This window comes from Onychostoma macrolepis, chromosome 08 (genome assembly GCF_012432095.1).
Source record: "Onychostoma macrolepis isolate SWU-2019 chromosome 08, ASM1243209v1, whole genome shotgun sequence".
In the NCBI taxonomy this organism is placed as follows: Eukaryota; Metazoa; Chordata; class Actinopteri; order Cypriniformes; family Cyprinidae; genus Onychostoma; species Onychostoma macrolepis.
In genome coordinates this window covers 5903921-5920391 of record NC_081162.1, presented here as the reverse complement: position 1 = coordinate 5920391, position 16471 = coordinate 5903921, and the positions used below count along the sequence as shown (strand labels likewise).

General features: G+C 36.3%; 1 protein-coding gene across 3 annotated transcripts; it reads left to right on the top strand.

The window, feature by feature from the left end:
* Positions 1–24: 24 nt before the first annotated feature.
* On the top strand, positions 25–14085 carry entpd4 (ectonucleoside triphosphate diphosphohydrolase 4). Of its 3 annotated transcripts, XM_058785128.1 has the most exons (13): positions 25–265; positions 680–845; positions 2274–2471; positions 2563–2768; positions 5025–5175; positions 5270–5373; positions 5784–5843; positions 5960–6114; positions 9960–10126; positions 11109–11433; positions 11801–11886; positions 12051–12212; positions 12952–14085. In XM_058785128.1, the coding sequence occupies exons 2-13, from the start codon at positions 838–840 to the stop codon at positions 13187–13189; spliced, it is 1860 nt and encodes a 619-aa protein (XP_058641111.1). In that variant the 5' UTR covers positions 25–265; positions 680–837; the 3' UTR covers positions 13190–14085. The 3 variants fall into 3 exon arrangements, with proteins under 3 accessions (XP_058641111.1, XP_058641112.1, XP_058641110.1); XM_058785129.1 differs by having other exon boundaries at positions 25–845; positions 5960–6090; XM_058785127.1 differs by having other exon boundaries at positions 25–845.
* Positions 14086–16471: the final 2386 nt, after the last annotated feature.

Genomic DNA, 16471 nt, shown 5'->3' with positions numbered 1-16471 from the left:
CGTCAGAGCAGCAGTGTACACGCAGTTTCCGGAATTGACACGCATGCGCACTGACCGTTTTTACTACGGAACTGAACAGTGGCTCGGTAACTACCGGGAATTAGCGGCTTTTCTTGACCACATTTGAACGCTCATCACTGCTAAAGGAATTAAAGTGCCATATTTGTGTGTTCACCGAGAGAATTTCAATCATAGGACCACTGAATTCATAAAACACGGAGGATGGCTCTATTATTGACGCATTCGTCCCAGTTGTAGCCGAACGGTGAGAACATATTGCTGCGTTCATACAGATATTTATCTGGTCAGAAGAGAACAAACACATCTGACAGCATTTAATCAGTCAAGTCTATCTCTCCAAAACCTTACAGACCTACTTTTAACTATCAAATAGGCATCCGTTTATCATCGAAACTGTTCTCGGCCTGATCAGACGTTAATTGTGGTTGCCTTTCAAAATCTAGTGAGCTGGCTAACGTTACCTAGACAGCATTTAGGTCATGTTCGATTCGTTAATTATGAGACTCATAGGCGCCTTTGAAAGCCCCGATGAATGTGGTCTATGTAGGCAACTAACTAGATCGTAAGTCACAGACATTAGTTGTGATCTATCGCTTAGGTCTCGTGAGTGAACTGTGAAGCGTTTTTTTTTTTTTCTCCCCCCACTTCCTCATGTAAGGACATGCCACGTCTCCTCAACTCACCTGAACCCGTGTGAAAGCCCCTGATGGTGATGATGCCTTGAAATATGAAGTCATGGAGGAATACACCTGTACAGAGAAGAAGCTGGTAGTAAAGCTTTGATTCGTCCACATCACCTCTTCATCCACTACAGCAATGGGAAGGCAAGTACAAAGCTGAAGTTATTTGAGGAAAGTGGTTGTTTCTCAGGGCCACTGCTGGCCATATGGGTTCCCTAAGCAGGATTGTAGTATTGTTGTGCCCCCTCCCTCAAATATGGAAGTAAAAAAAACGTACTATGGGGTCAAAATAGAACTTTAATAAAATATTAATTGTAATTAAAGAGCGGCGGTACTGGTGTGAAATGTGATGTATGTAATGGCAAATAAATCCTTACCTTATTTATTCTATGATTTTCTCCTGCTTGACACACCTTTAAGGTCAAGGTGAAATAAGGATAAATGTTTTTTGCTTTCTAAATCCACAATCCTGGTCTGATTGTGAATGGTTTTTGGTGCAGACTAGTCAAATTTAAACAACACTCCGACTTTACACAGATTGTTCAAATGAATTCACACATTGCATCAAGTAAAATCTGTGGAAGGTTATTACGGCCATTTTTCTCACAATTCTGAAAAAAGATAGAAATAGAAAAATAATAGAAAAATAGAAACGTAGAGATTGCTATTTATATCTTGAAATTCTGATGTTTTTTTTCCATCTCGCAGTGCAAAAAAAAAAGAAAGGGGGAAAAAAAGCCAGAATTGTTAAGAGAAAAAGTCGCAATTACCTTGTTTTTATTTTATTCTTAGTTTATTAGTAATAGGATTCCATAAGAAGTCCAGTTATCTAAGTTAAGTCAAATCTAACAAAGTGAACAAAAACATACTTGTTGATTTCTCATTGTAATGCAATTTTTATTTAATTTTTTTAATAGAAAATGTATTTATTTACATTGTCACTACTTGTCACTGCACCGACATTAGCATAGCTGTGTTCATTTAATGAAACAAAAACACCATATAACTATTCTACAACTAACCACGGTCTTTACTCGTCAGTTCAGTGGTAACCACAAAAAACATCAACAGCAGAAACTCTTTTAAATGTTCGACGTAACTGAACATTAAACAGTGAATGTGTGGTAAATTTTCACTGCTGAAATCCAGTCATTTCAATTACAATCACACAGTTCTGTATTTTGTGCGTGGGTGAATGATTTCAGCAAGTAGGTCATGTGAATTTGCCACATAGAAAGCTGCTTGGTTTGAAAGTGACCTTTGTGTGAGCTGTGCTTCATACATCACTATACTAATGACAATGAATATACAATCTTATGCAAAGGTTGCTGGGAACAAACAATCCACCCATGCATTTTCAGTTAATGCAACAAAAATGATTAATGTATTCCCACCACAAAATTAAACTTATATTTCAGTCAACTGAACATGTTGCTTTTAGCTCTTTTTAATAAAGTGAATTGAACAAGCACTAAAAATCTTTTTTTTTCTTTTTCCTAATTTTAGCCAAGCTAAGAGGATCCAGTAACCATAGTGATAGATTTCTCATCATATTTTTTTCCCTCTCTACAGGATTAGCATTTCCTGTCTGTTTCCAGCATCCTGGCACTTCAGCCTGTCTCCGGTGGTTCTGCCGCGGTTCCTGTTGCCTTCCTTCAGGCAGCTGCTGCTGCTGGGTCTGTTGGCTGGTGTGATGGGGCTGCTGTACCTGCTGCTGGTCACAGGGAAGGGCCAGTACAGCTGGTTAAGAGAGGACAGACACATCCACACGTAAAACGACGTTCTCAGTTCTCATCCGTTCTGTTATTTCTGTTATGCATCTAAGGAAAACTAATCATCCTGATCGATGTGTCTCCACTAGACGTTTGGGTCGGGTGCCGGATATGGAGGCCACGGACACCAATAACCCCAACCTGAACTACGGGCTGGTGGTGGACTGTGGCAGCAGTGGCTCCCGTGTGTTTGTGTACACCTGGCCTCGGCACAACGGCAACCCGCATGAGCTCCTAGACATCAAACAGATGCGAGACAAGCACAGGAAGCCTGTAGTGATGAAGATCAAGCCAGGTCAGTGTGGGAATGAATTATGGTCCTTGCACACTGAGTCCGAAATTTTCATATGCATTTTTTCTTCTTCTTTTTTTTCGTATTCTTCATCCTTTCCTATCAAAATGCTTGCTACGGATGTAAAAATAAATAAAGTCGAACCTGATCCAAATTTTTTTATGATGGACGAATGTTTCGGAGGCAGTGTGTAAACGTGATTGACACAACGTGAGGTGTGCAAAGACCTTCAGTGTTAATTTTGTCAGCTATTTTTAATTTAGTCTTGTCAATTGCAACTTTTAGTTTTTATCATGTTTAGTCAACTTGTCCTGTTTTAGTTAGGGCTGGGCGATATGGCCAAAAAAATTATCATGATATTTTTGTTTTCATATCAGTCAATATCGATAATTATCATGATAAATGTCCAATCTTTATTTCTTTCAGGTTTAAAACCACAATTTTGTTCCAAAGTGAAAGTTGTAGAAACCAGTCCATTAATTTTCCTTAACAAAATAAATATCTAAATAGAAAAATGTATTTCTTATTTTCTGCATTTTCTAATGAGTGATAGGCCTATTGTTTCAAATCAAGAAACAGGTTGCCTGATAATATTATTAATAATAATAATAATAATGCAACTTTTTGTCTCTTAGAAATGCAAATTTGATAGTAGCTTGAGTTAGGATGCAGAGGAAAATTTTTGTTCATTATCAAAATCAGTAGCATGTGTTTTTTTGTTTTGTTTTTTTTAATTAAGCATTGGTCTCCCATAGTAGCATACATTTAAATAATGAAAAACACAGTTAAAACCACACTGGATCTCACAGCGCTCTCGCGTGACCGAGTAAACGCATCTGCTCTAGTGAGCTCGCACCGCAGTTTGAACTTTGATCCGAGTGGATAAATGCTCCGTGTGGCGCGATACAAATGAGTCATGCTGCTTCGTTCCGCTTTTGGCACATAAACATTATATCATAATATTATAACATTATATTATATATTTCTCAAGTTAGTGGCGTTGCCCCCTGCATATTTTATTTGTGCGTGACATGATTTGCATACAGTGTGTGTCTTCTCCAGGTTGTGCATAAAAGCTGAAATGTGCCCAGATGTTGGGTTTTAGAGTAGTTGGAGCATTACTAGCACTCGCGTCTCGCCTCCCTCCGCCTGAATGGTCAAATAATTATTGCTGGGTTGACAATATCGATTTCCTGATTTTAATCTATTCTTGTTTTGATGAACCAATATTGAATCCAAAGATTCAGTTTTTTTTTTTTGTCTATGCTGTTTTCTGTTGATTATTTATAACTCACCTCCCATCCAATATTCACTTTTAATATGAAACAAAGTCTCAGATTTCCAATTCTGACACAAAATTCAAACAAAAAATTCAAAATATTGTTTTGATGCTGTTTAATGTGGCATGACAGATTGTTTAATGTAGTTTAATGCTACATTTACCTCATTATCATTTAATATCAATAAACTCATTAGTCAGCTTGAAAAATCTTTAGAGAAGCATTTTGATAAATATATACACTACATTACATATTCATTATATTTTACTTATTATGGCTTTCTAAAATCAAGTGATGTCATATTTAATGTACAGCTATGGAAAAAATTGAGACCACTTGAAATACTCGTTTTCTCTGGGTTTACTTAGAGATGGTTTTGAGTAAAATGTTAATATTTGTTTTATTCTATAAAGGTCTGGTAACATTTACAAATATTGTCATTATTTGAGCATTTTTCCAGAAAATGACAATTGACAAAAAAAAAAAAGAAAATGCTATGAAAATCAGGGTTATTCAGGGTCAAAATGATTGAAAATCATGGTTATTCCACCAAATGTTAATTTCTTAACTCTTCTGATGTTAAAACATTGGTATTATGTTGTCTAAAAATGAATATAAAGATGTCTGAAATCATGGCATGTTTTTTATGTTGTCATTTTGTGCAAAAAAAAATGCTCTAAATGATAACATAACACAAAAAAAAAAAAAAATGGAAGAAATTTATTGTTTTTATGACAGCCACTATTGAAATGTTTATTTTTCAAAAATTAATTGGAGTAGAAACCTATTTATATCATTATAAAGTCATTATTATAAAAATTAAAGCAACTAATAACATTTTAATTTAAATATGTACTGTGTACCTGATATACATCCAAATGAATTGGTATATCAAATTGAATCAAATCAAGAGCTTGTGAATCGAATCATGAAATTTGTCAGTCAGCGCTACAAGTAACACTAGTTTCTGTTTGTTCAGGTATTTCAGAGTACGCATCCACACCAGACAAGGCCAGCGACTACATCAGCCCTCTGCTGAGCTTTGCTGCTCAGCACATCCCTAAGAACAAGCACCAGGAAACGCCTCTCTACATCCTGTGCACCGCAGGAATGAGAGTCCTGCCTGAAAGGTGTCTAATATCACACTCGCACAAATGCACACCTTATATTAGCTGCATGCTGTGGGACAGCTGCCGCATGTGCTAAGATTGTGTTTGTTTGCAGCCAACAGGAGGCCCTGCTGGAGGATTTGCGGACTGACATTCCTGTAAATTTCAACTTCCTGTTCTCCGACTCCCATGTGGAAGTTATCTCAGGCAAACAGGAAGGTAAGACCCACCTCTGAACCTCTTATAGACCACCTATAGAGTCATCAGTTCAGGAATGCAGGGGTTCATTTAAATGTTTGGGGTCAGTATGATTAAAAAAAAAATTGTCATCAAAGGCTGCATTTATTTGATCACAAATACAATAAAAACTGTAATGGTGTGAAATTACTATTATTCTATTATGCTGCTTAATATTTTTAAGGAAACGGTGATGCTTTTTTTCAGGATTGTTTGTTGAATAAGTTCAAACCAGCATTTATTTCGTAACAAGTGTCTTTACTGTCACTTTGGATGAATTTAATGAATCTTTGCTGAATAAAAGTATGTATTTAAAAACAAAAAAAAAATGTTTCTTTTGAGTGAAACACTGAATTCAGTAGAATTCAATATTTTATTTTTATTTTTTACAGGAGTATATGCATGGATAGGTATCAACTTTGTTCTGGGACGATTCAATCATGTTGAGGACGGTAAGTGATATTCTGCCATTTTCTTTCTGAAAAAAATATGCAGCCCCTACAAAAGTTGCTTTTCATTTACACTTTCATTTCTCTCTTTTTTTTGTTATATTTTCTGTGTTTCTCAGAACATGAGGCAGTGGTGGAGGTGCAGGTTCCTGGCAGTGACCAGCAGGAGACGCTGGTGCGCAAGCGTACAGCTGGCGTATTGGACATGGGTGGCGTCTCCACTCAGATCGCATACGAAGTGCCCAAAACTGTAAGCTTTGCTTCTCCACAACAGGTTATTATCTATGAAAATTTCCCATATTTTTGAAAGCTGAAAGTTTGGCTTTGTTATTCTCATTCTTTCATTCTTGTCCTCCTGGTACTCTGTGGTCCTTGGCCCAGTGCAGTACAAGGCCATGGTGAATTTGCTGAACTGATGCCTTGGACTGAGATAAGCCTGCTGCATGCTCATATAGCAGCATGGCGCTTAAGCTCTAAGAACAATACTTAATGCACTTCAACAGTTATTTTTTAAAGGGGACCAAATTCAGATTTTTTTTTTTCTTATTCTGATGGTTTTTTTATACCAAATATATTGTACAACACACTCTTATTGCAGTTTGTGGCATTGCAGTTTGTTTTGGTGAATTGGTGGTGTGTTCATTTTCGGTCTCATTCAGATTAATTTGTACAATCACATTCAGGCTAATTCGTACAGTCTAATTAAAATTAATTTCATTTGTACAATCTCATGCAGATAAATTCATATAGTCTCATTCGGACTAATTCGTACGATTTCATTCAGAGTAATCTGTATGGTCTCATTCGTACTAATTTGAAAAGTATCATACAGACTAATTCGTATAGTCTCATTCTGACTAATTTACACTAATTGTACAGCCTCATTCTGACTAATTTGTACAGCCTCATTCCAATTAATTCGTACAGCCTTACAGTCTCATTCGGACTAATTCGTACAGCCTCATTCAGACTAATTTAGACCAATTTGTACAGTCTCATTCCAACCAATTTGTACAGTCTCATTCCGACCAATTTGAAAAGTATCATACAGACTAATTCGTACAGTCTCATACAGACTAATTCGTACAGTCTCATTCTGACAAATTCGTACAGCCTCATTCCAACTAATTCGTACAGCCTCATTCCAATTAATTCGTACAGCCTTACAGTCTCATTCGGACTAATTTAGACCAATTTGTACAGTCTCATTCCGACCAATTTTGAAAAGTATCATACAGACTAATTCGTACAGTCTCATTCGGACTAATTCGTACAGTCTCATTCGGACTAATTCGTACAGCCTTACAGTCTCATTCGGACTAATTCGTACAGCCTTACAGTCTCATTCGGACTAATTTGTACAGCCTTACAGTCTCATTCGGACTAATTCGTACAGCCTCATTCAGACTAATTTAGACCAATTTGTACAGCCTCATTCCAACTAATTTGTACAGCCTCATTCCAACTAATTCGTACAGCCTCATTCCAATTAATTCGTACAGCCTTACAGTCTCATTCGGACTAATTTAGACCAATTTGTACAGTCTCATTCCGACCAATTTTGAAAAGTATCATACAGACTAATTCGTACAGTCTCATTCTGACTAATTCGTACAGCCTTACAGTCTCATTCGGACTAATTCGTACAGCCTTACATTCTCATTCGGACTAATTCGTACAGCCTTACATTCTCATTCGGACTAATTCGTACAGCCTCATTCGGACTAATTCATACAGTCTCATTCGGACTAATTCCGACCAATTTGTACGGTCTCATTCCGACCAATTTGAAAAGTATCATACAGACTAATTTGTACAGCCTCATTCCAATTAATTAGTACAGCCTTACAGTCTCATTCGGACTAATTTAGACCAATTTGTACAGTCTCATTCGGACTAATTCCGACCAATTTGTACAGTCTCATTCCGACCAATTTGAAAAGTATCATACAGACTAATTTGTACAGCCTCATTCCAATTAATTCGTACAGCCTTACAGTCTCATTCGGACTAATTTAGACCAATTTGTACAGTCTCATTCCGACCAATTTGAAAAGTAATTGTACAGCCTTACAGTCTCATTCGGACTAATTTGTACAGCCTTACAGTCTCATTCGGACTAATTCGTACAGCCTCATTCAGACTAATTTAGACCAATTTGTACAGCCTCATTCCAACTAATTTGTACAGCCTCATTCGGACTAATTCCGACCAATTTGTACAGCCTCATTCCAATTAATTCAGACAGCCTTACAGTCTCATTCGGACTAATTTAGACCAATTTGTACAGTCTCATTCCGACCAATTTGAAAAGTATCATACAGACTAATTCGTACAGTCTCATACAGACTAATTCGTACAGCCTTACAGTCTCATTCGGACTAATTCAGACAGCCTTACATTCTCATTCGGACTAATTCGTACAGCCTTACATTCTCATTCGGACTAATTGCACAGCCTCATTCGGACTAATTCATACAGTCTCATTCGGACTAATTCCGACCAATTTGTACGGTCTCATTCCGACCAATTTGAAAAGTATCATACAGACTAATTTGTACAGCCTCATTCCAATTAATTACAGCCTTACAGTCTCATTCGGACTAATTTAGACCAATTTGTACAGTCTCATTCGGACTAATTCCGACCAATTTGTACAGTCTCATTCCGACCAATTTGAAAAGTATCATACAGACTAATTTGTACAGCCTCATTCCAATTAATTCGTACAGCCTTACAGTCTCATTCGGACTAATTTAGACCAATTTGTACAGTCTCATTCCGACCAATTTGAAAAGTAATTCGTACAGCCTTACAGTCTCATTCGGACTAATTCGTACAGCCTTACAGTCTCATTCGGACTAATTCCGAGTCCGACCAATTTGTACAGTCTCATTCCGACCAATTTGAAAAGTATCATACAGACTAATTCGTACAGTCTCATTCTGACTAATTTGTACAGCCTCATTCCAATTAATTCGTACAGCCTTACGGTCTCATTCGGACTAATTTAGACCAATTTGTACAGTCTCATTCGACCAATTTGTACAGTCTCATTCGTACTAATTTGTACAGCCTCATTCTGACTAAATTGGAATATTTGTGAACCTTCATGCTTAGGTTTTTTTTCTCTTTTAAATCTCATGGTGTTGGAAAAAAATATACAGCTATCATATGTGTTCTCCTCCAATTCACTACAACATAAAATAGTTATATTTTCTTAGGAAATAGTTGTGTTGTTTGCTTGCTTTTTTTTTTGTTTTGTTTGTTTCATAAGACCATTTCTTCCCTCTCTGACCCTCAGAATTTATCAGACAGGCTGTTTTTCCTGCTGTACCTTTATATGTAAATCAGATAATCCTGTTTATCTACTTTTATTAATGACATGGCCCCTTTAAACAATATTTGATCATTTAATTGAATCTCAGTAATTTAGGGAGAGTTTCATAATCTAATATCAGCAATCCATGAATTTGGTGTGTGTGTGCACGCACAATGTTTGTTTTGTTTTTTGTTTTTCTGAATATAATAACCGATTTAATTCTGTATGTGCAATTGTTTTAGAGGAAAACTCCTCAGCCCAAATCCTGATGGCCTCTAATCTGACATAACAGGATGCCACTGAAATCAAACACAATCCAAATGAAGTGTTCAGTGTTTTCATCATGTTCTGTAGTATTTTTCTGTATCTGTATTAGAGCTTGTGAGCTATTAAAGGAATGTTCTTGATCAACACATGTTGAGCTCAATTGTCTCTCCTTCAGATTGTCTCGCCCCATAAACTTCCATTGTAAGTGCATTGCTTTAAATGTTCATTTTTACTGAGGGATGAGTCACTAATTTTCTGGGTAATCAACAACATGCCACACATGCTTTTGAGCTCAACTTGTTCTGAACCCACAACATTCCTTTAAATGTGATTGTACAAATATGATGCTGCTTCTCACTTCACTTGCTTTGCTGCTTCTAGTGTTTAAAGAAACATGCATTTCAAGCGCTCTTCAAAGTAGATCTGTTGATCTGCATTTTAAGAAGATGCTCCAAATATTGAACTTCTGTTAACATCTGTTCTCCACAGCGGTCTTATATTTCTGTCTGTGTTTTGCTGTGTGCTACCAGGAAGAGATAGCCAAGAATTTGCTGGCGGAGTTTAACCTGGGCTGTGACGCTCACAGAACAGAACACGTGTACCGTGTTTATGTCTCAACGTTTTTGGGTTTTGGTGGAAATGCGGCCCGCCAGAGATATGAGGAAAACCTCATCAGCACTAAACAAATTCAAAACAAGTAAGATCAATTATTTTTTGAAAATATTGTTGAACATGAGCTAGACAATGTACACTACTGTTCAAAAGTTTGGAGTTTTAAAATTTTTATATATAAATTTATATTTTCATTCACCAAAGATGCATTAAATTGATCAAAAGTTTGAGTAAACATTTATAATGTTGCACAAAAAAAATTCAGTTTCACATAAATGCTGTTCTCTTAATCAAAGAATAAAATGTATCACAGTTTCCACAAAAATATGAAGCAGCAAAACTGTTTTTAGCATTAATAGAATTAATAATATTAATGGTGATTCAGCTTTGCATCACATGAATAAATTAAAATATATAATTTACAAATATTTGTTGTAATTATGTATATGTATTTCTATAAATTGTATGAATTATTATATATAAATAATGTTTTATATTTTTATTAAAATATATTAGAACAGAAATGTCTTAAATTGTAATATTCCAAAATACTACTGCATGTATTTTTGATCAAATAAATCCAGTCTCAATTAATTAAAAAAAAAAAAGTAAATATGGAAAAGAAAAAAAAAACATTGAAAAAATGTACCAACCGGTAAAAAAATCTTACCAAATAGTAATGTTAAAATGATCAATGATCTTTTGTTTTAGCCTTTTGATGCTGTTCAGTATCTGTCTAGTTTATAGCTAACTAGCTGTTCTTTTTTTACGAAAAAACATTTTTATTATTTTGTTTTTGCCTAAATACATTTAATTTATTAACAATAACGTGTGCCGGCTTCCATGAACATTAAGTGGTCACACAAACATCAGATTGGAGTCAGTTCATTCAGGCTGTTTGAACTGATAAATCAAGTAATAAATCAAGATCATAAATAGTAGCTAAGCTTGAAGTTGAAATAAGAACCATTATTAAAATGCCTTTGTTTAACGCTTTTATTTATATTGTAAATATTTGATGTCAACCAAAATTCCTTGAAGTTCTCATCAATCACTGCTGTCTCTAGGCTGCTGGGTCAGCATCAAGGAGAGAGCGCAGACTCGCCCATCCTCGACCCCTGTCTGCCAGCTGACCTCCAGGATGAGGTGGGTCCTCAGGACCAGAGAGTTCACCTGAGAGGCACTGGAGACTTCGACCGCTGCCGTCTGCTGCTCCAGCCGTTCCTCAACCGCACCAACGACACCAACACATCGCTGAACGGAGTCTACCAGCCGCCCATCGACTTCACCAACAGCCAGTTCTACGGCTTCTCCGAGTTCTACTACTGTACTGAAGATGTACTGCGCATGGGAGGAGACTACAACTCCACCAAATATTCCAACGCTGCTAAGGTGCTCTGACATTTTACGATATGTTCATGCTGCTCTTTTCAATAGAATCAAAGCTCACTGTGGCGGTCAAGCTCCAAAAAGAGAGATCACTTCTGTCGTATGGAACAGAGCAGCGTGAACATTCTTCAAAATTTCTCTTTTTGTGATGCATAAAAGCAAATTAGAAGAAAGAAATAAGATTTTTGTTACAGCAAGTGTTTCATTGATTTTTTTTTTTTTTTTGTCCCCAGTGTATAACAACTTTTTTGGAGAGATTTTTGTTCCAACATGTGATGTTCCCAGTCAAAAATGACCAGCCTACAAAAATTGCTTATAAATTTCTCATTATCACATTTGTTTTTACTGACCTTATCCTTTTTAATTTCAGAGTTACTGTGCCACCCAGTGGAAGACTTTGAAAGAACGGTTTGATCGAGGACTCTATGCCTCGCATGCTGATCAACATAGACTGAAGTAAGTTTAAAATACAAAAACCTCTATTAAAGCAGCATTGAGTCATTTTCTCTTCAGTACAAAGGTGTATGGTAGGAAATAATACATCAACAGTTTGTGCATAACACTGTGTTGGTGATCAGTTTGGAGAAATGAATAAACGGGCTGCTCCTCTCCTCCTGCAGGTATCAGTGCTTTAAGTCTGCGTGGATGTATGAGGTGCTCCACTCAGGTTTTGCGTTTCCAGCGGCCTACGAGAATCTCAGGACGGCCCTGTTGGTGTATGACAAAGAAGTGCAGTGGACACTAGGAGCCATTTTGTACCGCACACGTTTTCTACCTCTAAGGTACATACATATACATACCAACTTGGTTTTTGAGCCGCCTTTCTTTTAAATAGTTTTGAGCCTTTTTCTTTTACTTTAAAAAATTTTTGATGCCAAAAATTCAGCGTTTCATCACAGAAATAAATTACATTTAAAAATATATTGACGTGGAATACAGTTATTTCAAAGTGTAATATTTCACACTGTATTTTTTTTATCAAATGAATGCTGCCTTCTTGAACAGTAGTGTAAACTGACTCGACAAGTCTTATTCCAAAGTACAAAAATTTTAATTTTTGCAGCTTTAACTACTAAACTTTTAAGAACATTTTTTTTAAATAATAGCCAATGAATTTTCTAAACATTTAAGTTTTATAATTGAACACCTTTGCCCTGTAAATGATCATCTTCCACCTGGCACTTACCAGAAGTGGCATTTTGCTAACATGAGCTCAGTGTCTCACAGACAGACAGACATGTAATTTTGGGTTTTTGCTGCTTAATATTGCACACGGTTGTTTTTAGTTGGATTTTATATAACACTTTTTATTTTATAAAATGGCTTTATTTTATAAAGCCATAAAGATTTAAAGTTACAGTAACAGCCTAACAAACATCATATTACAAACCATATCAACACAAAAAAATCACTTTAAAACAAAATGTGACCATTTTTTATTTTGTATACACTTAATTTTCATTTGAAAATCTTTCTTTTGTGTCCATTTGTGACGTGTTTTCTCGTATTTTGGTTTGTCAGGGACATCCAGCAGGAGAGTCTGAAGGGCTCTCACTCTCACTGGCATCACAGCTTCTCCTTCATGAACAACCACTATCTGTTCCTGGCCTGTTTTCTGGTGGTGGTTTTGTCCATCCTCCTTTACCTGCTCCGTCTGAGACGCATACACAACCGCTCCACGCTCCTGCGCGGTGCCTCTGCTTCCGTCCAGTGGCTGGAGGAGGGCCTGGGTTCACCAGACCTCCCTGTTACCCTATAGGGCCAGGACCCTGTCAATCAAACAGCTGGCCAATCACTGGAGGAGACGCACCTCTCCAATGATTTGGTTTTAAAACACTTAGTCATGGTTTTGCATCCTATCAAGTCTTTCTCCTACAATCATCATGTCGGCCTCTCGCTGGCCAGTTTTGCATTTTCACAGAATAATGTGCAAGGGATTCTACATGACATGCAGAGCCAAGGCCAGTCAAGCTTTGGTGTAATGTGAAGACTGCAGCTTCGGAAAGGACTGTATGGCTGCCTCTGATCAGCTGTAATGTTTGGTTGTTTATTTATTGATTTTCTGAGGGATGCTGAGGCTGCCTTTTGACTTTCCGTGTCACTATCAATGTGAAAGAGGACATGTGACTTGAGTATGGTTTATATGTGTGCGTAGTCTAGACAAGGTTCTGCCGGCCGTTGCCTCGACTCAAGACTGTACGCATAATTGAACATTTATTAAATGTTTTGGTTGTGCCAAAGAAAAACAGTGAGATTCATTTTAAAAGATGAATATTAAATGTGTTTTCCCCCTCTCTTTCCATTCAATACAATAGAAACTCATATCCTGGAACTTTTTTCTTGGGATTTTTTGGGACACTGAAGTTGGGCTGTGCTAATATCGTGGTAGAAAGCGCAAACCCTTTAAAATGTAAAAACACCAGCCACAATTGGAAAGATGTGGCAAATTTCAAAAATGATTCAAGTTCACTTTTTTTCTACCTAAAACACCCCACCATGAATTATATTTCCATAAACGGCACTCCATGGAGGAATGTTGACAGAGAAAGAGAAAATGGCTCTTATTTTAAATTTTTTTTCTTGTTAAAGGTAGATGGTTTCGATGGTGAATATTACAGTGTTACAGTGTCAGAATTACTGCTTAATCATTGGTACTGCTTATTGCTTGTCTGTGACTTTGTGGGATTGTGAGCATTGCTTTTATTTTATTTTTATTTTTTTAAATGCCATCACCTATCATTTCTATGACTTCACATCGGGGTGGAGCTGTAAATGTTATTTAAACTTGTAGAGCTCTATGAAGAGAATCAGTGCAATATATTTGGGGGTTAAAATCACATCTTTGCGTGTCAGAATTTATAAGTTCACCCAAAAATAAATTGTCATGTTCTTCCAAACCCATATGGCCGCTTCTGTTTGCGTGCAGTTATACTGAATTAGGATCAAGATGTAAAAAGCACCATTAAAAAAAATCATTGCACATATGATTTGTGTACTATATTCAAAGTGTTAAGTATTCTGAAGCTAAACAATAGCTTTGTGTGAGTAACAATAATATGACTTAAGAATATAGTCCACAAGTATATTTTTTCCAAAATTCACCTTCTGCGTTCCATACAAAGAAAATCTGATGGGTCTGGAACAACATAATGATGAAAACTATCACTTAAAGGGACAGTTCACACACAAAAATTAAACTATGAAAATTGTCATCATTTTCTCACCCCGAGTTTCTTTCTTTTGATGAACACAAATCAAAAAGATATTTTGATAAATGTGCGTAACCAAACAGTCGCTGGTACCCATTGACTTCTGTAATAGTTTTTTTTTTTTCATTCTGTGGATGTGAATGGGGACCAGCAACTTGAGGGTGAGTAAATGATGACAATTCCTTGAATTAATTTGCTTTTTTTTTTTTTTTTCAAGGTACCGTTACTGTACATTCAAATGTTTTTGGGGCTTAATTAGGATGTATTATGACAGGATGCCATTGACAAATGACAAATCTTGCATCTAAAAGCCATTTGGGATTGAAGCGGTGTACACTGTCCTGATTGAATGTGTAGGTCCACGGATTTCAGTGCAAATTCTCACTGAAACCCCCTGATGTGGGGTTGTTGTTCACGGCTCTCTTTGGAGAGTCAGTCACTGCTGTATAATGTTGGTGTTTGTCAAGCACAGGTACCATATTCACACAAACTGTTAAACAAGTTTGCACGCAAAACATCAGTTCCTTCGATATTGCTGTTGTCAAAGATAAAGAGAAATTAAGAATTAAATGGTGTTTGGTGTTTTTTCCTCCTAATGGTGCTCGCCAAAGTGAAAAACCCATAGACGTGTACTGAAAGAGGGACTCTTGACAAGAGTTCAGGTCTAAGTGTTGAGTTTTTCACGATCAAGAGGACCTTGTGTCAGTGGTTTATTTACGATGTCCTCTGGATGGAGAGGTTAAACCCTTCTCGTTTTCACTTGTCTCAGAGCTGTAAAGAGTGACTGACCCCTGTTTTCTCGTTCTTATGTTACAAAACAAACCTGAGGAGATGTTAAATGGCCGGCCATGTGGTCTTCAGCTGTCTGAGGCAACTACATTTGTGGAAACATACTGATATTAAAAAAAAAAAAAAAATGTATAGCCTGAATAAGTCGCTTTGGATAAAAGCGTCTGCTAAATGCATAAATGTAAATGAAATATTAGGTTCGTTAATTCCTGTAATAAAAAAAGAAAACCTTGTAGGACCTTAAGTCAGTACAGCCTGTTGAACAAACATTTCCTCAAAGCAATGTTTTTATTCGTAAAAAAATTAATATGGTGTCTACCAACACACTCTCATGGCAAAGTCCTGGTGGTGAATTCACATCAATTTGTACGTTTTTTGAACACAGTGTTAGTGTTATCTACTATTGTAGATAAAGAAAATCAGAAATATTGCCTTTGCAATTAAATTAAATATATTTTTAAAAAAAGCTGAAATACTAAAATTAACAAAAAAATAAATAAAGTAGAATAAGGGAATGGGAAATTACAGAAATGACAAAAGCATGTAAAATTACTGAAAAGTTATTAAAAGTATGACTAAATACTACAATAAATAAATCTTTGATGAATAAAAAGTTCAAAAGAGCAGCATTTATTTAAAATAGAATCTTTTGTAACATTATAAATGTTGAGTAAATTAATGAAAATTAAGTATCATAAGGTCCCTATATTTTATTAATGTATCCTTGCGCTCCAGCAATATTCTGCAAAAACGAAGTGCATAATGAAGTGCATTTCTGAGTCGGAGGGAATGTGGGTGCTCTGCTGCGGTCGGACCCCGGCTCCCATTTCATCCTGGGAACAGGACACTGCTGGTGAAAGAAACGAAAAACAAAAGATCCGTGCAGCTTTTCCAAGATAACACTGTTCTTTATAAACACATTCATTCTGAGAATAAATGGACCGACTTTTTTTTTTATGTATAAGTGGACAAACTTTATTAAGTGAAACATGCATTAACTATTTCTCTTAAACAATGAATACTAAAGCCGGCTGTGTTTAGAC